Here is a 22,866-nt window from a genome sequence, read left to right as displayed (position 1 = left end):
TAGCAAAACATACGTACACCATAATTATCAGAACATCCGAAGGCACTTAAAAAATCATCATTTGCCTCGCATAAAAACGCACCACATTTCTTTACAGGTGAACCTGATCACCTCAATTTAAACAAATAATCTTGAAACCGATTCTCCTTCATTTAATAATAACATCAGTCAGGTACTCTCGTATATTCGCTACAATAAAAAAGTACCATAAGATGTTATTTATTCAAACGCAAGTGCCATACGACGCATAATAATTCGGCCCAATCTTTTGTTGTTCTTTACATCAGGAAGAGTTTCCACAAATATTTTTTTAACCGGTTTTACGTCATTATTGTGTTAAATTATTCCCAGTCTAGACGCGACTTTAAACAACAAAAAGATGCTCTTCTCACGCAGATATTGTATCGCCTTATTGATAATTATTTACGTTAAATCGATTATTTGGGTTGAGTGTTCGGTCAAATATGGGAATAACGCCTGTAGGACCCTGGAGGACTATCGGACCGTTTATAGGAATAAAAATTGCACGCATAATCCTGACGTGGGATCTTCACCGGTGAGTAAAAATAGCATCAGTTAATAGGGAATTTTGTGCTGATTAAAATGAGCCCAAACACTTTGGGGTTGTCTCGTTTTGTTGCCGAGATATTCAGGTTTTAGTGCGAAATCCGGCTCGAAGGACCAAATGTTTTTTTGCAAATATCTTCGCCACTATTAGAGATACACGAAATTTACAAGAGGCAAAAAATATTTGTTTTTCATGATTAAATATATTAGCTAAATGTATATTAATTTTTTCAAAATATTTCTTCTATAAAGGTTGATTTTTGAAAAATTTTTATAAACCTTTATAGCAATTTTCATGCTGATTAAAATGAACCCAAACACCATAGAGTTATCTCTACTTATTGCTAAGATATTCAAGTTTAAGTGCAAAATCCGACTCGAAGGACCAGTTCGTTTTTTTTCCCAAATAACTCGTTAACCACCAACATTTTTAAGAATTCAAAAAAAAAAAAATTTTTATTTAACAACACTCCATTACGTTAATCGTTCCCTTAATGAAGGTCTCGGCCACTAAATGTGAATTAAACGTACCGATTGACGGGAAAGGTTTTATAAGGTCAAAGTACACGTACAACCAAACTGACCCACCTTGATTATCACCACATACGTACAAATTAATTCGGTAATTTGTCGATTTTTAATTTCGATGATGTCAGTAATTTGCAATCGAAAATTTGCAAGTTCGTTATTATTATTATTACTTAATAAAACACATCTAAATTAGCTGAGTAAACAGATTTAGCGTTCGATATGTCCAGTATTGCACTCATATAAAGTCAATTATTAGACTGTGCACGTTTAAATGAGTTTCCAATAAAAACTTTTAAATTACTGTTTCTGAGTGCTTTCTGAGCAATGATGAAAGTTTTTTAATTTCAAACATAAACTCATCGATATAGTACTAGTCTTTAGCTCATTTTGTCTCACTAAGAAAATGCACTACTTGGAACCGCTTTCTGAGCAACCGTTTCTGAGCTGTTAACAACTTTCTTGGTATAAAAAATAAAATCATAAAGTGGGTACGCATTTGAGGCTATTTTTTTCTAACTAAGAAAATGCGATGCTCAGAAATCTTTTCTGAGCATTCGTTTCTGAGTTATTAACAACTTTTTGAGTGTACAAAATAAACCCATAGAGTGAATATTCATTTTAGGCTAATTTTTTTTTAACTAAGAAAATATATTGCTCAGGTTTATTTTCTGAGCAACCGTTTCTGAGCTATTAACAACTTTCTTGCTATAAAAAATAAACTCATAAAGTGGGTACTTATTTTAAGCAATTTTTTTCCAACTAAGAAAATGCGTTGCTCAGAAATCTTTTCTGAGCATTCGTTTCTGAGTTATTAACAACTTTTTGAGTGTACAAAATAAACCCATAGAGTGAATATTCATTTTAGGCTAATTTTTTTTTAACTAAGAAAATATATTGCTCAAATTTATTTTCTGAGCAACCGTTTCTGAGCTATTAACAACTTTCTTGGTATAAAAAATAAACTCATAAAGTGGGTACTTATTTTAGGCAATTTTTTTCCAACTAAGAAAATGCGTTGCTCAGAAATCTTTTCTGAGCATTCGCTTCTGAGTTATTAACAATTTTTTGAGTGTACAAAATAAACCCATAAAGTGAATATTAATTCAGGCTAATTTTTTTTTTAAACTAAGAAAATACATTGCTCAGGTTTATTTTCTGAGCAACCGTTTATGAGCTATTTAAAACTCTCTTAGTATTAAATTCAAACCTAAAAAGTAAGTACTCCTATTCAACTAATTTTGTTTTATTATTTTAATGGACTATTTAGAACCGCCTTCTGAGCAACCGTTTCTGAGTTATTAACAACTTTCTTGGTATAAAAAATAAACTCATCAAGTGGGTACTCATTTTCAGCTAACTTTCTCTAATTAAGAAAATGCACTGCTCAGGTTTATTTTCTGAGCAACCGTTTCTGAGCTATTTAAAATTCTCTTAGTATTAAATTCAAAACTAAAAAGTAGGTACTCCTATTCAACTAATTTTGTCTTACTATTTTAATTGACTATTTAGAACCGCTTTCTGAGCAACCGTTTCTGAGCTATTAACAACTTTCTTAGTATAAAAAATAAACTCATCAAGTGGGTACTCATTTTCAGCTAACTTTCTTTAACTAAGAAAATGCACTGCTCAGAACTATTTTCTGAGCAACCGTTTCTGAGCTATAAACAACTCTTTAGGTTTAAAAAATAAACATGCGGGTATTTATTTCTCACTGATTTTGTCTAACTAAAATAATGCACTACTCAAAAAATGTTTTCTGAACTGCCGTTTCTGAGCTATTAACAACTCTCTTAATATGAAAATTAAACCTAAGAAGTGAGTACTCGTTTTTAAGTAATTTTGTCTAACTAAAATCATGTACTACTCAAAATTGATTTTTAAGCGACCGTTTCTGAGCTATTAACAACTTTATTAGTATAAAAAATAAGTCTGGCAAGTAGGTACTCATTTCTAGCTAATATTTTTTTACTAAGAAAATTCACTACGTAGAACCATTTTTTGAGCAACCGTTTCTGAGCTATTAACAACTTTCTTAGTATAAAAAATAAACCCAGTAAGTGGGTACTCATTTTCAGCTAACTTTCTCTAACTAAAAAAATGCACTGCTCAGAACTATTTTCTGAGCAACCGTTTCTGAGCTATAAAGAACTCTTTAGGTTTAAAAAATAAACCTATCATGCGGCTATTTATTTCTAGCTGATTTTGTCTAACTAAAATAATGCACTACTCAGAAAATGTTTTCTGAACTGCCGTTTCTGAGCTATTAACAACTCTCTTAGTATGAAAATTAAACCTAAGAAGTGAGTACTCGTTTTTAAGTAATTTTGTCTAACTAAAATCATGTACTACTCAAAATTGATTTCTGAGCAACCGTTTCTGAGTTATTAACAACTTTTTTAGTACATAAAATAAACCCATCGAGTGAATACTGATTTCTATCTAACTTAATCTAACTAAGAAAATGCACTACTTGTTGAGCTTGTTGAGCACCCGTTTCTGAGCTATTAACAGCTTTCTTAGTATAAAAAATAAATCTGGCATCTAGGTACTCATTTTAAGCTAATTTTTTCTCACTAAAAAAATTCACAATGTAGAACCATTTTCTGAGCAACCGTTTCTGAGTTATTAGCAACTTTCTTAGCATAAAAAATAAACCCAGTAAGTGGGTACTCGTTTTTAGCTAAATTATTCCAACTAAGAAAATCCACTACTCAGAACCATTTTCTGAGCAACCGTTTCTGAGCTGTCAACAACTTTCGTCCTATCAAAAATAAACTTATCAAGTTTCTACTCATTTTCAGCTAATTTTTCCCAACTAAGATAGTACGCTACTCAGAATTCAGATCCAAGGAACCACTACTAAGCTATCACATTTTTTCAGAGAATTATAGCGAAACGTTATGGATATTCATTTGAAAAACACCAAGTGATCACCCAAGATGGTTATATTTTAACTTTACACCGCATCCCATCCAAAAATCAATCGACTGAAGGAAGAAGTCAACCTGTTTTGATAGTCCATGGACTAGCAGGTGTCTCCACCTTCTGGATCATCCAGAAAAAACGATCCATCGGTTTGGTGACTTGAATTACGTTCTAGATTAATTCATTGTTTACTTTTTTTAGCATTTTTCCTGTCTAATAACGCATATGACGTTTGGTTAGCGAATTTGCGAGGTAACTACTACTCCGACAGACACGTCAATCGGTCCATAAGTGCTGCGGACTATTGGAACTTTAGGTGAGAAGATTGGAATTGTTTTCATTATCACTTAATTATTTTGACAGTTTTCATGAAAACGCCATCTACGATATACCGGCCTGTATAGACGTCATAGCGGAAAAGACTGGTGGGAGAGGTGACTTGATTTATATTGGACATTCCATGGGCACCACGATCTCTTACATTTATTCATCGCTGATGAGCCAACATGCCGAGAAAAATGTGAAAATTATCATTTCTTTAGCTCCGGTTGCTTATATGGGACACGTCAAGGGCGCATTTGGGTTATTAGCCCCCTCGGCCCCATTTTTTGCCGTAAGTTTATTGTTGGTATTTGCAATTTTGGGTTAGGGGTTGCTTGCATAAAAAATCTAATGGTTTCATTGGATTAGGCGGAAAAAAGCAGTTGAAAATGAGTTGCATGTCAATGGGTTTAATTTTTTTTTTTTAGAATATTTTGAGGTCAAAAGGCATCCACGCGCTATTTGAGGGCCACGCCCTTCAACGATTAGTGCTCGGCAATGTGTGCGGAAAATATCCTTTTATAGTGTCCTGTATGGAGTTAATACAGTTTGCGTCTGGCTCTTCGCCTGGTCAATTACAACCGGTGAGTTCTTTTGTTTAATTTTTTATAAATAATTTCTGAGCACTCGTACAACTTTTTTAGTATTTAAAATAATCCTGTCAAGTGGGTACTCATTTCTAGCTCATTTTTCCTAACTAAGTAAATGCACTACCCAGAACAATTTTCTGAGCAGCCGTTTCTGAGTTATAAACAACTTTTTTAATATTAAAAATAAACATATTAAGTGGGTACTCTTTTCTAGCTAATTTTTCCTGACTAAGAAAATGCACTACTCTGAAGAATTTTTTGAGCAACCGTTTCTGAGTTATTAACAACTTTTTTAATAATAATAATTAACATATCAAGTGGGTACTCTTTTCTGGTTAATTTTTTCTAACTAAAAAAATGCACTAAACAGAAATTATTTCTGAGCAACCGTTTCTGAGCTATCAACAACTCTTTTAGCATAAAAAATAAATATATGAAGTGGGTACTCTTTTCTAGCTAATTTTTACTGACTAAGAAAATGCACTACATAAAAGAATTTTCTGAGCAACCGTTTCTGAGCTATTAACAACTTTTTTGGAAATAAAAATATACCTGTCAAGTGGGTACTCATTTCTAGCTAACTTTTCCTCACTAAGAAAATTCATTGCTTAAAACAACGTTCTGAGCAACTGTTTCTGAGCTATCAACAACTCTTTTAGCATAAAAAATAAATATATGAAGTGGGTGCTCTTTTCTAGCTAATTTTTCCTAACTAAGAAAAAGCACTACTCAGAACAATTTTCTGAGCAGCCATTTCTGAGTTATAAACAACTTTTTTAATATTAAAAATAAACATATTAAGTGGGTACTCTTTTCTAGCTAATTTTTCCTAACTAAGAAATTGCACTAATCAGAAATTATTTTTGAGCAACCGTTTCTGAGCTATCAACAACTTTTTTAGCACAAAAAATAAATATATCAAGTGAGTAATCATTTTCAGCTAATTTTTTCTAACTAAAAAAATGCACTACATAAAAGAATTTTCTGATCAACCGTTTCTGAGTTATTAACAACTTTTTTAGCATAAAAAATAAATATATCAAGTGGGTACTCATTTCTAGCTAAATTTTTCTCACTAAGAAAATTCATTGCTTAAAACAACGTTCTGAGCAACCGTTTCTGAGCTATTAACAACTCTTTTAGCATAAAAAATAAATATGTGAAGTGGGTACTCTTTTCTAGCTAACTTTTCCTGACTAAGAAAATGCACTACTCAGAACAATTTTCTGAGCAGCCGTTTCTGAGTTATTAACAACTTTTTTAATATTAAAAATAAACATATCAAGTGGGTACTCTTTTCTAGCTAATTTTTCCTAACTAAGAAAATGCACTACTCAGAACAACATTCTGAGCAACCGTTTCTGAGCTATCAACAACTTTCTTGCTATAAAAGGTAAACCCGTTAAGTGGGTACTCATTTTCAGCTAATTTTTCGCAACTAATCCGATGGGCTACTTTAAATTTCAATTTAACCAACTAGTTATGAGAAATCACACATTTTCAGGAATTAATCCCGGTATTGTTCGATATATATCCATCGGCGGTCAGCCTGAAGACGTTCCTGCATTTCTCGCAACTGATCACGTCCGGAGGTAAATTCCGAATGTACGACTATGGATTGAAAACGAATCAATTGATCTACAACTCCACGTCACCACCAGAGTATGATGTCAAAAAAATTAATATTCCTATCCGCTTGTTTGTTGGAACTAGCGACGTCGTTGCTCCCATTACGGTAGAGTAAATTTCAAAATTTTTAAAAAAGTTTGAAAAAAAAAATTATTTTAGGACGCCAAAGCTTTAGCTGATAATCTCAGGCAAGACCTTCATAGGACGTACAGTTTCCCATACGCCCACAACGATTTCTTCATGGGAAAACACGTGGACGAGTTCTATAAGACCTTATTGGATGTCATAAGGGTCTAAGTCACTGCTACCCCCCCACCCTTTGCCAGTCAAATGTTCCTACTTAGTGATTAATAAAATGTGATGAAAGCGTTTTTTTTTTGTTTCTAAACAGGATAATCATTCCACACACCGTTTGACAATATGCGAGCGTCTAGACGCCTTTTATGAAGGGACTTAATATTTCGAAATAACCCGTCTCGCTTTCATATATGCATATTACTGCCGGTGTTTGCGAGACAAACACGACCTTAAAGGCGTTAAACGAGTAGATCTTCCGAACCGTTAGTTATATTGAAAAAAGTATAGAAGTCATTTTTATAGAGAATTTAATTGTCTTTAATTTTACTAGAGAGGTTTTTTGTCGGATCTGTAATATTAACCGAGATATATTAAAAAATAATTTAAAAAATGCTATATCTCTTTAATAGTTGGCTCTGCTAAAAAAATTATAAGATCCTTTTTTGTAGAGAATTTAATTCTCTTTAATTTTACTAAACGAGTTTTTTATCGTACCTATAGTATTAACTGAGATATATTGAAAATTAATTTATAAAATGCTATATCACCTTAACAGTCGGTGCTACTAAAAAAAATATAAAATCCTTTTTTGTAGAAAATTTAATTGTCTTTAATTTTCTTAAGGAGCTTTATTACCGTATCTCTAACCATAACGGAGATATCTTAAAAAAATCCCTCAAAAAACAGTGTACTTTAACCCTTTATACTGAGTCTGCAAATGGCTCAAGACCCATCGAGCGACGACTCAATTTCAGCTAACTTTTTCCAATAAAACCGATGGCACCCTTTAAAATCGTAAAGGCAAAACGACAGAAAAAAAATCCTCATAAATATCGGAAATAGATGCATTTTATGTTCGTGTATGTCCTAAATAAATGGGCCACACGTCGCCCATTTAATTTTCTTATTCCCTTAGGAAGTTGACGGGAATTTATCTACGTCCCCCGTAAATTCAGAAGTGGGACGTCGATAGTTAAAGTGCGACATTTCCACGCGGTTTTATCAATTTTCAAGAGTGAATTTTTCCTCGCATTTAATCCACCGCCTCGTTGATCAGATTATAATGATTAATTAGCGGGGCAACTGAATCCTGTATTTCATCCCTTGTATTATTAATGCCTAAGGGGGGAGAGGGGGTGGATTTAAATATGGAGATAAAACCCTAATACGTTTCAGGGTTTAACCGCACAAAACCTTTGAGTAATTAATGATCAGGGCAATTTGGTTTAGGATTAAGCCGGAAGAGCTTTTTGGATGACTTTATCAGAGGATATCTACTTAACCGTTAGTTTTATTGGAAAATATATAGAATTCTTTTTTATAGAGAATTTTATTGTCTTTAATTTTACTAGAAAGCTTTTTTGCCCTATTTATAATAATTACTGAGTTATATTGAAAATTAAACAAAAAAATGCTATATCTCCTTAACAGTTAATGCTACTAAAAAACATTAAGAACTCTTTTTTATAGAGAATTTAATTCTCTTTAATTTTCTTAAACACTATTTTTAACGTATCTCTAATATTAACAAAGATATCTCAAAAAAACTCTCAGGTGTACTTATTAATAATATCTAACAAAGGCCTAAGAAACAGCTGTTTCGCCTTCCGGTTAAACATCAGGTTCACATGGTTATAAGGGATTTCGTGCATGTCCCAGCTCGGCTTCTTATACTTGGCGAACATCTCCAAGTGGTCCTAAAACAGTTGACGCTCAGAAAGTGCATTTTTCTGAGCACATGAGGCTCACCTCCTTGCTGTTCAGACTATCATAGGTGCTGCTAATGAAGCTAATTCCTGTTGACATCTTTGATAGGTCATAAACGGGGGGGACGGTTGAGTTATACCTTCTCAAATTCCCTTCTGAGCCATAATCGTATTGTTTAAAGTCCCCCGATAGAATGTTCTGGATATAGTGCAATCCGGGCTTGAGCACCAGATTTTGAAGGGTCGGAAAAACCATGGGGAGTTTTTCCTATAACAGAAAGAAAAGTTGCTTTATTTTGTTTCAATGAAAGTGAAAATGCTTACGGGGGATAAGGGATGGGGACACGGCCCCCCTATGAACGTCACGAAGTCCATACACGTGTACAAGTCTGCCAAGGAAGAGTTTAGACAAAATTGCAACAACGCTTTTCGCTCGAAACTGTTTGTCGTTAGTAGCACGTGGTAACTCAATAATTGGATCATATTCTAAAGAAACGGTGAAAAAACTTTTTTTCTAATGCAGTAATTTGGTCGGTGTTGGTACTCATTTTAAGCTATTTTTGACTCAGAAGCACGATTTAGTTGTTAGAATCTGAATCTGAGTAGACGCTTAATTGTTATGAAGGTTTTAGGCCAAAAAATGACAAGTTTTTCAAGAAAAAAGAATAATTTTTAATTTCTGAGCACAGCATCGTTTTAGTTGGTCAAAAATAGTTAAAAATAAGTACCCACTCGATGGGTCAAGTTTAAATTGGAAAATAAGGTTTCTGAGCAACTTTTTGCTCAGAAAACTATAATATATGATGTGGGTACTCATTTTTAGCTATTTTTGACTCAGAAGCACGATTTAATTGTCAGAATCTGAATCTGAGTTGACGCTTAATTGTTATGAAGGTTTTAGGCCAAAAAATGACAAGTTTTTCAAGAAAAAATAATAATTTTTAATTTCTGAGCACAGCATCGTTTTAGTTGGTCAAAAATAGTTAAAAATGAGTACCCACTCGATGGGTCAAGTTTAAATTGGAAAATAAGGTTTCTGAGCAACTTTTTGCTCAGAAAACTATAATATATGATGTGGGTACTCATTTTTAGCTATTTTTTACTCAGAAGCACGATTTAATTGTCAAAATCTGAATCTGAGTTGACGCTTAATTGTTATGAAGGTTTTAGGCCAAAAAATGACAAGTTTTTCAAGAAAAAATAATAATTTTTAATTTCTGAGCACAGCATCGTTTTAGTTGGTCAAAAATAGTTAAAAATGAGTACCCACTCGATGGGTCAAGTTTAAATTGGAGAAAAAGGTTTCTGAGCAACTTTTTGCTCAGAAAACTATAATATATGATGTGGGTACTCATTTTCAGCTATTTTTGACTCAGAAGGAAGATTTATTTATCAGAAATTGAATTTGAAAATTGGCTTAATAATTATAAGGGTTTTAAGCTAAAAAACGTCAAGTTTTTGAAGAAAAAATAAATAGTTTTGATTTCTGAGCTCACTATCGTTTTAGTGGGTTCAAAAAATTTAAAAATAAGTACCCACTCGATGGGTCAAGTTTAACTTGGAAAAAAAGGTTTCTGAGCAACTTATTGCTCAGGAAACTATAATATATGATGTGGGTACTCATTTTTAGCTATTTTTGGCTCAGAAGCAAGATTTATTTATCAAAAATTGAATTTGAAAATTGGCTTATTAATTATAAGAGTTTTAAGCTAAAAAACGTCAAGTTTTTGAAGAAAAAATAAATATTTTTGATTTCTGAGCTCACTATCGTTTTAGTGAGTTCAAAAAATAGTTAAAAATGAGTACCCACTCGATGGGTCAAGTTTAAATTGGAGAAAAAGGTTTCTGAGCAACTTTTTGCTCAGAAAACTATAATATATGATGTGGGTACTCATTTTCAGCTATTTTTGGCTCAGAAGCAAGATTTATTTATCAAAAAATGAATTTGAAAATTGGCTTATTAATTATAAGAGTTTTAAGCTAAAAAACGTCAAGTTTTTGAAGAAAAAATAAATATTTTTGATTTCTGAGCTCACTATCGTTTTAGTGAGTTCAAAAAATTTAAAAATGAGTACCCACTCGATGGGTCAAGTTTAACTTGGAAAAAAAGGTTTCTGAGCAACTTATTGCTCAGGAAACTATAATATATGATGTGGGTACTCATTTTTAGCTATTTTTGGCTCAGAAGCAAGATTTATTTATCAAAAATTGAATTTGAAAATTGGCTTATTAATTATAAGAGTTTTAAGCTAAAAAACGTCAAGTTTTTGAAGAAAAAATAAATATTTTTGATTTCTGAGCTCACTATCGTTTTAGTGAGTTCAAAAAATAGTTAAAAATGAGTACCCACTCGATGGGTCAAGTTTAAATTGGAGAAAAAGGTTTCTGAGCAACGTTTTGCTCAGAAAACTATAATATATGATGTGGGTACTCATTTTTAGCTATTTTTGGCTCAGAAGCAAGATTTATTTATCAAAAATTGAATTTGAAAATTGGCTTAATAATTATAAGGCTTTTAAGCTAAATCAAGTTTTTGAAGAAAAATTAAATATTTTTGATTTCTGACCCCCCAATCGTTTTAGTGAGTTCAAAAAATTTAAAAATAAGTACCCACTTGATGGGTCAAATTGGAACAAGAATAAAGCTTTCTGCGCCATTAAAAATTAGCTTTTTACTCAGAAATCTAAAATATATGATGTGGGTATTCATTTTCAGCTATTTTGACCCGAAAAAGCCGAATTTTCAATAAAATTTGCCTTTCGCACAACACCGTGCAATATGCATAAATATATTCCCATTAATTACAATTTTTTTTTCCAAAAACCCTTACACTTAATTAATTTCTGAGTCATTCATCGTTTTAATTAAGTAAAAGCAGCTGAAAAAGAGTACACACTCGACCACAGTACTCAGAAACCTCAATGCTCAGAAAGTAGCACTTACGATCGTAGACAACCAATCCGTCATCACACTCTTCTTAGCAATTCCAAACGAATATTTCATAAAAATGGGCGCGCCAATCAACACCGTATGCTTTAAGAGCTTCTGAGCGTCTCTGAGCCGTGTCGTCAAATAGACGACCATCGCGGTACCACCCATTGAGTGTCCCACATAACAAACTTTCTGCCCGGTCACTTTGGCGACGTACTTAAGGCCAGCGTGGATGTCGTAGGTACCGATCTCATGAAAGCTGTAAAGGAAGCATGATGATGAGACCCGTTGGGGCGAAACGTCGTTTTCGTTCACCTGAAGTTCCAGTATTCTGGGTTTTTTTTTGATAATGTTCGGTGAGTGGCTAAGTCGGAGCCTCTGACGTTACCCAACCACACGTCGAAGCCGTGTTTGGCCAAGAAAAACGCTGAAATTTCGGATCAGAATGACGTTTCTGAGCGAGAAGTAGTTGAGAATGAGTAGATGATGCGTCGGCTCAGAAAGGGTTTAGGGGTGATTCAGTTTGTTGCTACTTAGAATTTAATCCGTTAGAGAGGGTACTCAGAACCGCTTTCTGAGCCAAGTTTTATAAGTCACGGTAGCCGCATCGAGTGGGTACTCATTTTCAACTAATTTTTGCTCAGAAATACGAATCTGGCATCGGGATTAGAATCTGAACCAAATTGTAACTTACCAACCGAGTTTTCTCCATTACCCATAAACTCTGTTGTGTCCACGGCATAACCGTGTTGCAAATAAATCGGTTTTGTTCCTAATACGCCCTCTGGCGACTTAATTCGGTATATCACTAGAATCCAGTGGTCTTCGGTTTCCACGTGGTGCCTTTCTAGGATCAGTCCGTGGTTCTTGGCTCTTTCTTCCTGAAAAATTAGGTTTTCCTAACCTTGGAGTCTGAAAAAACTTTTGTAAAAACCATCAAAAACATATCGAGTTTATACTCATTTTCAGCTAGTTTTTTCCAACTAAGCTGCTGGCGCAATTAGTTTTTTTGTATCTCTAACCATAACCACAATTTTTTACTTACTGGGCCAGTATTTACATCGGGATCGTACCAACAGTTCGCATTATTCTCGATATCGTTATAATAGTCCGTCACGGTACCACATACGTTATTTAATACTTTAATTTCAGCCAATTTAATTAAAAACATAAAAACAATGACTGTGCACCTCATGTTGACTTGTTAAGAAAATGGCACTGAATCTCCTTATTTAAATACATTTTTTTTATTTTTAATTTATTGTGACGATTATGTTTGGATTCAATTAAGCATTATAAAAAAATTATTAAATGACAATTTGTTGCAATAAGTAAGGACAACAAATTCGCGTTTTTTACTGCAATTAGGATGAAGGAATTAATTTAGGATGTAATCGGGTTCTATATTAATGGTTTTTGTGATTTAGATGCAAAAATCTCGGTTAATATTTGAGATACAATGAAAATAGTCATTACAAGAATTGTACATAATTTAATGCTCTATAAAAATGATTAGAGTAAAAATTTCTGTAAAAGCAACCGTTTCTGTTTTATAGCGATTTGAAAGTTAAAAGCGCAATTTCTGAGCTTATAAGTGATTTTTTAAATTTTTTTGTAGATATAAAAATTGTAGACTATTAAAAGCTCTACAAAATATATACTATGGAAAATTTCTGTAAAACCAACCGTTTTCCTCATATAGTCATTTTAACGTAAAAATTCTTGTTTTTACAGTAAATTTTCAAATGGAAAATAATATATTATTAAAAAATTAACTTCAATAAAATCATTAGTTTTTTTTGGATATTATTCAAACTATTTATATTTATTTTTTTTCGGTTTGAACACTTTGATTTATCATAAATTCATTAAATGCGTAATTAGCAACTAATAAAACCATGAAAGGAAAAAACCATTTCAAAATTATTAAATAATTATTTATTAACGGTAAAAAAAATTGTTGATTAGTATGCGCACATGATGTTATTCTCGCACTTGATTTTGTTTATATTTTGATCAAGTAAACTCTGGTTGTTATGTGTGCCACTTGATTTAGTTTATTTTTTTGTGTATTTTGGTAAAATCAGGCAAGAGTTTCTTAAGGTGAGCATCAAAAAACTTTTTTTAAAATCATCAGGAACCCATTGACATTATACTCATTTTCAAGTGATTTTTTCTAACTAAGATTTTAGTGCAATTAGTTTTTTTGTACCTCTAACCCTAACCTCACAATCTCAAAAAATTTTTTTAAAAATCAACCAAACCCCATTGACATTATACTCCTTTTCAAGTGATTTTTTCTGACTAAGATTTTGGTACAATTAGTTTTTTGTAAATGCATTGCTCAGAACAACTTTCTGAGCAAACGTTTCTGAGCAATCAGCAACTTCTTTAATATGAAAAATTAACCGATTAAGTGGGTACTTATTTTAAGCTAATTTTTCCTAACTAAGCCTTCGCGATACTCAGAAACAATTTTCCAATTATTGTTTCTGAGGAAAAAAAGCATATATTGTATTTGTTGAAATAAGCCCATCGAGTGGGTACTCATTTTCAGGTAATTTTTCCTAATTAAAAAAATACAATACTCAGAATATTTTTCTGAGCAACCGTTTCTGAGCAATCAGCAACTTCTTTAATATGAAAAATTAACCGATAAAATGGGTACTTATTTTAAGCTAATTCTTCCTAACTAAGCCTACGCGATACTTAGAAACAATTTTTCAATTATTGTTTCTGAGAAAAAAAAGCATATATTGTATTTGTTGAAATAAGCCCATCGAGTAGGTACTCATTTTCAGGCAATTTTTCCTAATTAAAAAAATACAATACTCAGAATATTTTTCTGAGCAATCAGCAACTTCTTTAATATGAAAAATAAACCGATTAAGTGGGTACTTATTTTGAACTAATTCTTCCTAACTAAGCTTACGCGATACTCCGAGAACAGAAACAATTTTCCGATTACAGTTTCTGAGCAAAAGGGTGTTTTTCTAACTTTGAAAATAAAATTATTGAATTGGTACTCATGTTGAGCTAGTTTTTTTCTAACCAATCCGACGCAATACTCAGAAACAATTTTTCAGTTAACATTTCTGAGAAAAATGCAGTTTTTGTAATTTTTAAACTAAACCTATCGAGTCGGTACTTATTTTCAGGTGATTTTTTCCAACTAAGCCAACGCAATACTCAGACACAATTTTCCATTTACCGTGTCTGAGATAAATGATATTTTTGTAGTTTTTAAAATAAACTCGTCAAGTTAATACTTACTTTTAACTAATTTTTCCTAACTAAAAAAATGCACTACTTAGAATTGATTTCTGAGCAACCGTTTCTGAGCTAATAACAACTTATTTTGTACAAAAATTAACCCTATCAAGTGGGTACTTATTTTTAGTTAATTTTTTCTTACTAAGAAAATGCACTACTCAGAACTTATTTCTGAGCAGCCGTTTTTAAGCTATTAGCAACTTTTTTGGTATAAAAAATAAACCTATTAAGTGGGTACTTATTTCTAGCTAATTTTTCCTAACTAAAAATATGAACTACTCAGAACTTATTTCCGAGCAGCCGTTTCTAAACTATTAGCAACTTTTTTGGTATAAAAAATAAACCTATTAAGTGGGTACTTATTTTAAACTAATTTTTCCCAACTAAGCTTACGCAATATTCAGAAACAATTTCCCAGTTACCGTTTCTGAGAAAAACGCAATTATTGTGTTTTTTTTTAAATAAGCCCATTGAGTGGGTACTCATTTTCAGGTAATTTTTTCTATCTAAGAAAATGCAATACTCAGAACATCTTTCTGAGCAGCCGTTTCTAACCTTAACCTCACAATCTCAAAAAACTTTTTTAAAAATCAACTAAACCGCATTGACTTTATACTCATTTTCAAGTGATTTTTTCCAACTAAGATTTTGGTGCAATCGCTTTTTTCGTATCTTCAACCCCAACCCTAAAATGTCAACTCCTTGCGTTAAAAAAAAGGCAAAAAAAACGAGCAACTTTCCAATTAAAAAAACCGTCATTTTTATTTCCAGTAAACAAAACAAAATCACATAACCCCCTCCCCCTTTAACTTCGAGGCGTTTCGCAAATATTTCCTAAAAAAAAAACAAAAGAATCACAACACTTTCAACTGTTCAACCAAAATACTCACAATAACTCCTCACTATTTTCATGAGGGATTTTCGTATCTCTAGCAGACAAATAGCACATGAAACCAACAATCACTAGGGCCACTAAACACCACCGGTTTCGCACCAAAAAACTCCTCAGGACTAACATTTAATTGAGGTTAAGTGACTTCGCTTTCAGAACCCTAACTGGCCCTCCCAAGGTATTATTTAATACACCAAAACACCTTATTTAAATAGTAGATAAAAGCGATAGATAAAACATCCGTCCAATAATAAGTAATATGTCAATATCTTTATCTCGTAACGTTATTTGTTCGGGGTGTTTACTAGGCTTGATTGATTTTTTTTTAAAGGTGTTAGATCAGGTGGGCTTCCGGGCCTTTAGGGCGAATGGCTGAAGTTCGTTGAAAATGTGTATAATGTCAACGGGGTTTGGGTGGTTTTTAGAGATTGTGAGGTTAGGGTTAGAGATACAAGAAAACTGATTGCACCAAAATCTTAGTTGGAAAAAAGCACTTGAAAATGAGTATAAAGTCAATGGGGTTTGGTTGATTTTTAAAAGAGTTTTTTGAGATTGTGAGGTTAGGGTTAGAGGTACAAAAAAACTAATTGCACCAAAATCTTAGTCAGAAAAAATGACCTGAAAACGAGTATAATGTCGATATAATTTTGACGATTTTTAAATAAGTTTTTTAAAGTTAGAGATATAAAGAAACTTTGTTGACCCACTTTTCCAACTGTTTAATGCGAAACCCAATTAAAACTTTCCCAACCGGATTAGTTCAAACTAAACTGTGACGAAATACGAACGACACTCGTTCCCCCATAAAAATTCAAATTCAAATTAAAAAAGAAAAACGCGCTCTTGAGACGATGGCAATTACGGAGTCCGTCAAAGGAAGCACATGTCACTTATTTCAAACTTTTAACGAGTTCTACGAATAAATATTAATAAAAGGGCGAGGAGCGAGAGAGGGGCAAATTTATGGCATGTTCTAATTAAATTTATATTGCGAAATTTCCACTTGTGCGAACGTTTTTAAGGAAAAAACAGCGCGGGTCTATCAGGATTCCCTGCTTAAAAGTATTTCATTAACATTGCTTATTAATGGGGTTGTTGTGGAGAAATGGGGTGGCCATTCTAACCTTATTCTTATTATTTTAAGATGGTACTGCTGGTATATTGGTTGATCCTTCCCTATGCCCTGGCACAACATGACAACAACGTTTGCAGCACTTACGAGGCATACTTTGATAATAAGAATACCAATCCCAAGTGTTGGTTCGATCCAGACGTGGAAGCTGACCAAGTAAGGATTTTTGTTAATTTCGCTCAAAAACTCCTCGAGTGGGTACTCATTTTCAGGTAATTTTTCCTAATTAAAAAAATGCAATACTCAGAATATTTTTCTGAGCAACCGTTTCTGAGCAATCAGCAACTTCTTTAATATGAAAAATTAACCGATTAAGTGGGTACTTATTTTAAGCTAATTTTTCCTAACTAAGCCTATGCGATACTCAGAAACAATTTTCTAATTACCGTTTCTGAGAAAAACGCAATTATTGTATTCGTTGAAATAAGCCCATCGAGTGAGTACTCATTTTCAGGTAATTTTTCCTAACTAAAAAAATGCAATACTCAAAACATCTTTCTGAGCAACCGTTTCTGAGCAATTAGCAACTGCTTTAATATGAAAAATTAACCAATTAAGTGGGTACTTATTTTAAGCTAATTTTTCCTAACTAAGCCTACGCGATACTCAGAAACAATTTTCCAATTACCGTTTCTGAGAAAAACACAATTTTTGTATTCGTTGAAATAAGTCTATTGAGTGGGTACTCATTTTCAGGTAATTTTTCATAACTAAGAAAATGCAATACTCAGAAGATATTTCTGAACAATCGTTTCTGAGCAATCAGCAACTTTTTTAATATGAAAAATTAACCAATTAAGTGGGTACTTATTTTAAGCTAATTTTTCCTAACTAAGCCTACGCAATACTCGGAAACAATTTTCCGATTACAGTTTCTGAGCAAAAGGGTTTTTTTCTAACTTTGAAAATAAAATTATTGAGTGGGTACTCATTTTGAGCTACTTTTTTCTAACTAATTCAATGGAATACTCAGAAGCAATTTCCTAGTTACCGTTTCTAAGAAAAATACAGTTTTTGTAATTTTTAAAATAAACCTATCGAGTTAGTACTTATTTTCAGCTGATTTTTTCCAACTAAGCCAACGCAATACTCAGAAACAATTTTCCGGTTACCGTTTTTGAGATAAATAAAATTTTTGTAGTTTTTTAAATAAACTCGTCGAGTTGATACTTATTTTTAGCTAATTTTTCCTAACTAAGAAAATGCACTACTTAGACCCGATTTCTGAGCAGCCGCTTCTGAGCTATTAGCAACTTTTTTGGTATAAAAAATAAACCTATTAAGTGGGTGCTTATTTCTAACTAAATTTTCCTTACTAAAAAAATGCAATACTCAGAACTTATTTCTGAGCAGCCGATTCTGAGTTATTAGCAACTTTTTTGGTATAAAAAATAAACCCATTAAGTGGGTACTTATTTCTAGCTAATTTTTCCTAACTAAAAAAATGCACTACTCAGAACTTATTTCTGAGTTATTAGCAACTTTTTTGGTATAAAAAATAAACCTATTAAGTGGGTAATTATTTTAAACTAATTTCTCCCAACTAAGCTTACGGAATATTCAGAAACAATTTCCCAGTTACTGTTTCTGAGAAAAACGCAATTAATATATTTTTTGAAATAAGCTCATCGAGTAGGTACTCATTTTCAGGTAATTTTTTCTGACTAAGAAAATGCAATACTCAGAACATCTTTCTGAGCAGCCGTTTCTGAGCAATCAGCAACTTCTTTGGTATAAAAAATAAACCTATCAAGTGAGTACTTATTTCTAGCTAATTTTTCCTTACTAAAAAAATGCACTACTCAGAACTTATTTCTGAGCAGCCGTTTCTGAGCTAATAACAACTTCTTTGGTACAAAAAATAAACCTAATAAGTGGGCACTCATTTTCAGCTAATTTTTTCTAACTAACCCAAATCAATACTCAGAAACCAAATCCAACCAACCCAACCCAATAAAACATGCATTTTCTATTAATCAAACTTATCCAGGACGTTCGAGCGGCGAACCACGACCTCGCCCTTGAACACCACCACGTCCGTACCAAAGACAACTGGATCCTGACAGCTCTCCGTCTGAAATCCCTCGACGGTACCTACGGAAAGCAGCCGGTACTGCTGATGCACGGTCTTGGTAGCGATGCCTCCCAGTACACCGTAAACGGGAATAAATCGATCGGTGAGTCATCAAGACGAACGGCTCAGAACGATCTCTGTTTTGACTCAGAAGGGTTTTTCAGCCTATTTCTTGGCCAGGCAGGGCTTCGACGTGTGGCTCGGGAACTTTCGTGGAACCGAGTTTTCTGAGCACACCGTCTGGACGAAACGCGATAATGAATTTTGGGATATTTGGTCAGAACATTTTTATATCTATTGAATAATATTTTTAATTCGTTTTTTTAGTATTGACGATCATGGCCTCCAAGACCTCCCAAGCTACTTTAAGTACATCAAAAATAAAACCAAAAGGAAACTGATTTATATGGGACACTCCATGGGCGGTACCGCTATGGGGATGTATCTGTCTACAGAACCTGACGAGGCTGTAGGGCTTATTAAACACACCATAATGCTAAGCCCAACGTTTTATATGAGAGACTCGAAAGGAATCTTCACCATGAAATACATTCAAGCTTTCTACAATTTATTGGTAAGATCAAATGGATTTTAGGGGAGTTGTATGATAGAAATATTTTAGCCTCTGGTGCCCAGTATTAACGTGCGAGTCCTCTTCGAAATCGACAGTATCGAGAGGAATTTTCTACTTGACTTTTGCCAAAGGAGCTACAAAAACCTTATGTTGTGCGTTGATCTTACAAAATTAATCGGTGGTTACGGTGGATACCCTTTGTCACCAGTAAGAAGCTTGATCTAAATGCTAGGTCAATTTTGAGCGCAGGATCGTTTAAGATGGAAAAAACTAGCCTGATTTGAGTACCCACTCGATATAGTTATCGTGGAAAATAAGGAAACTCAGAAGTACTTGCTCAGAAATCGGTTCTGAGTCAACCATTTTTTTAGTTAGACAAAAGTAGCTTGATTTGAGTACCGACTCGATATAGTTATCGTGGAAAATAAAAAAAACTCAGAAGTACTTGCTCAGAAATTGGTTCTGAGGCAACCATTTTTTCAGTTAGACAAAAGTAGCTTGATTTGAGTACCCACTCGATATAGTTATCGTGGAAAATAAGGAAACTCAGAAGTACTTGCTCAGAAATTGGTTCTGAGGCATCTATTTTTTTAGTTAGACAAAAGTAGCTTGATTTGAGTACCCACTTGTTATAGCTATTGTGGAAAATAAAAAAACTCAGAAGTACTTGCTCAGAAATTGGTTCTGAGGCAATCATTTTTTCAGTTAGACAAAAGTAGCTTGATTTGAGTACCCACTCGATATAGTTAAGGTGGAAAATAAGGAAACTCAGAAGTACTTGCTCAGAAATCGGTTCTGAGGCAACCATTTTTTTAGTTAGACAAAAGTAGCTTGATTTGAGTACCCACTCGATATAGTTATCGTGGAAAATAAGGAAACTCAGAAGTACTTGCTCAGAAATTGGTTCTGAGGCAACCATTTTTTCAGTTAGACAAAAGTAGCTTGATTTGAGTACCCACTTGTTATAGCTATTGTGGAAAATCAGAAAACCCCAAAGCACTTGCTCAGAAATTGTTTCTGAGCCAACCATTATTTTGCTCTCATTTGCATGCCCACGCGATAAAGTTAAAGTGAAAATAAAAGAAACTCACAATAGTGGCTCAGAAATTGCTTCTGACCCAATAATATTTCTGAGCCAGTTCTTTTGTTAAAACTTTAACTTTTTTATTTTTTAAGTAAAACTCATCGAGTGGGTACTCATTTTCAGCTAATTTTTTCCAACTAAAACGGTCCTGCTATCAAAAACCCCGTCAGACCAACCTTTGTTCAAAAAAAAAAACTGATATTTTTCAGGAACGACTTTATATAGGATTTAAAGTGATGAAAAACTACAGTTTTAAAGACTCCTTTCATTACGCCCAATTAATTAAAACGGGGGAGTTCAGAAAGTTCGATTATGGCCTTAAGGGCAATTTATTGCGATACAATTCAACCGTTCCGCCCACCTACGACTTGTCAAAAATGACAACTGACATGTCGTGGATTTGTGGCAGGTATGACAGTTTGGCCACTTGGAAGGTAAACGTACTTCAAGATCAAAGGTTAAAGGTTATAATTGATTGTTTTAGGACTGCTCGGACAACTTCGCGAAGTTCAAGAAACCCAATTGGAATATTTACAAGATCGAATATAATCACATTAACTTTTTGATTGATAACAGGTGTAGTGATAAGATCATGTTGCCGTTGCTGTTGCATATTATGAATAAAGCTCGTTGATTTTGGTTTTTTGGTGCCTTCGCCAAATTTTTACTGATGCCATATGATAGCGATCTCAAGTACCAAACTAGTGCAAAAAAAATCGTTTAAATACCTTTAAAACTAAGCGAGTTATGTGGGTTTGAAAATACCCTTATCTGGCGCCTTCACCAGTTTTTTTGAAATTTCAAACCTCTCGGGCTTCGCAACTTCTCCTCCGATTTCAAAAATTCTTTTTGATTTTAAAAGGGGTTGGAAATCTTTACTTAATTAAAAATCAAGCTTAAAAAATTTTTTAAAAATTGATCAAAAATTTTCCAATTAATAATGAATAAATGACTTAATTTTGAAATTTTTTTTATTGGCTGACAGGTTCAACGTTCACTTCCAGCAATCAAAAAGGAGCATCAAAAAATCTTGAAAAACAAACGAGCTGTGCAAGTTCAAAAACGAACTCGCCTAGCTCCTTCACCATTTTTTTCAATACCTTATGATAGCTGGTTCAAATACTTAATTTATTCAAAAAAAATCGTTTCATTATCTTTAAAACTAAGTGAGTTATGTGGGTTTAAAAATACCCTTCCCTGGCGCCTCCACCAGTTTTTTCATAATTTCAATCCTCTCTAGCTCAGCAACCTCTGCTCCGATTTGAATAATTTTTTTTGATTCTGAAAGGGCTTTAAAATTTTTCCCTTGATAAAAATTGTTTTTCTTAAATTTCAAAAGAATTCTTTAAAATTTCTTATTTTAATGATAAGCGCATGATTCAATTTTGAAAATTTTTCCGGTGCCTAATAGGGCCAACGCTCACCCACCACAACCAAAAAGAATTACCGAAAAATCTTAAAAAACAACCGAGATATACGAATTCAAAAATTACCTTGCCCGGCTCCTTCACCTTTTCCCAAAAATCTTTAAACCCCCATAACTCCTGAACCACTGTACCGATTTTAAAAATTCTTTTTGCACCCTATTAGGCTCAATTTACTCTATAGTCCGCGATAATTATTCTATTTTTAGATGACAAACGATATGCTAATAATAGGAATTTTCGCAGTATATGGTCGTAATAAAGCGTTATATATGTCTACCCGTAGCATTACACCTAATCATAGCCAATTAGAGGGCCTAATGCGGACCAAATAATATCAATTTTTTCTTGTTATCGTGCGCTGATGTGTAAATATCGCGTTTAACGTACAATATGGGAAATTGTTAAGATAGTGTCAGATCGGTTGCCAGATAACGATTATTTGGTTAATTACTTCTGGTTTTTTATGTGCTGTTTTGGACTGGGATAAATGGGGGGACGTCAAGATTAATTAGCCGGTTATTTAGCAGCTTAATGGCGTCGCTTTCGAGGGCGGGAGGGAGGGAGGGGCGGGGGTAACTTTGCGACGCTCTCCCACCTAAACTATTCTGCATTAAAAAAAATAGTTTTAATAAAATTTGTGAGGAATCTCGAGACCTATTCATTGATACTCTTAAACCCTTAAGAAAATTATTAGTTCTCCTTCAAAAGCCCTAAAAGGCTTTACTAGGGTTTGCGATAGTTTTCAGCCCATAACTCCTGAACCGCTCCCCCTAAAATCATATAACAAACACTGGAAGATGTTAAAATGAATTTTCTAAAAACCAGTCTTTGATTCGTCAAAATCAATCAATTAGAGGCAAAGTTATTCGCATTTTTTTTGGCGCATGTCCCGCGACAATGAAAAAACAACTTT

The 22,866-nt window shown here is 33.4% G+C and overlaps 2 protein-coding genes and 1 long non-coding RNA gene across 3 annotated transcripts; 1 reads left to right on the top strand and 2 right to left on the bottom strand.

Annotated features, from left to right (window-relative positions):
* Positions 1–59: 59 nt before the first annotated feature.
* Positions 60–21,166, top strand: LOC126746602 (uncharacterized). Its single transcript, XM_050454913.1, has 14 exons — positions 60–556; positions 3,980–4,172; positions 4,225–4,339; positions 4,387–4,636; positions 4,773–4,928; positions 6,439–6,669; positions 6,723–6,854; positions 16,807–16,950; positions 18,785–18,971; positions 19,033–19,144; positions 19,196–19,442; positions 19,491–19,649; positions 20,736–20,960; positions 21,011–21,166. The coding sequence occupies exons 1-14, from the start codon at positions 380–382 to the stop codon at positions 21,158–21,160; spliced, it is 2,478 nt and encodes an 825-aa protein (XP_050310870.1). The 5' UTR covers positions 60–379; the 3' UTR covers positions 21,161–21,166.
* LOC126746460 (lipase member K-like) lies at positions 8,172–12,701 on the bottom strand. The gene is made up of 7 exons (XM_050454725.1): positions 12,543–12,701; positions 12,192–12,378; positions 11,813–11,924; positions 11,510–11,756; positions 8,891–9,052; positions 8,610–8,834; positions 8,172–8,557 (listed from the first exon to the last, which is right to left on the bottom strand). Exons 1-7 carry the CDS (start codon positions 12,690–12,692, stop codon positions 8,411–8,413), a joined length of 1,230 nt encoding a protein of 409 aa, XP_050310682.1. The 5' UTR covers positions 12,693–12,701; the 3' UTR covers positions 8,172–8,410.
* On the bottom strand, positions 15,507–15,981 carry LOC126746470 (uncharacterized). Its single transcript, XR_007663901.1, has 2 exons — positions 15,661–15,981; positions 15,507–15,604 (listed from the first exon to the last, which is right to left on the bottom strand). It is a non-coding gene; the product is annotated as an uncharacterized LOC126746470 (long non-coding RNA).
* Positions 21,167–22,866: the final 1,700 nt, after the last annotated feature.

Source organism: Anthonomus grandis, chromosome 17, assembly GCF_022605725.1.
Source record: "Anthonomus grandis grandis chromosome 17, icAntGran1.3, whole genome shotgun sequence".
Taxonomy (NCBI): domain Eukaryota; kingdom Metazoa; phylum Arthropoda; class Insecta; order Coleoptera; family Curculionidae; genus Anthonomus; species Anthonomus grandis.
This window is presented reverse-complemented; position numbering and strand designations above follow the sequence as displayed.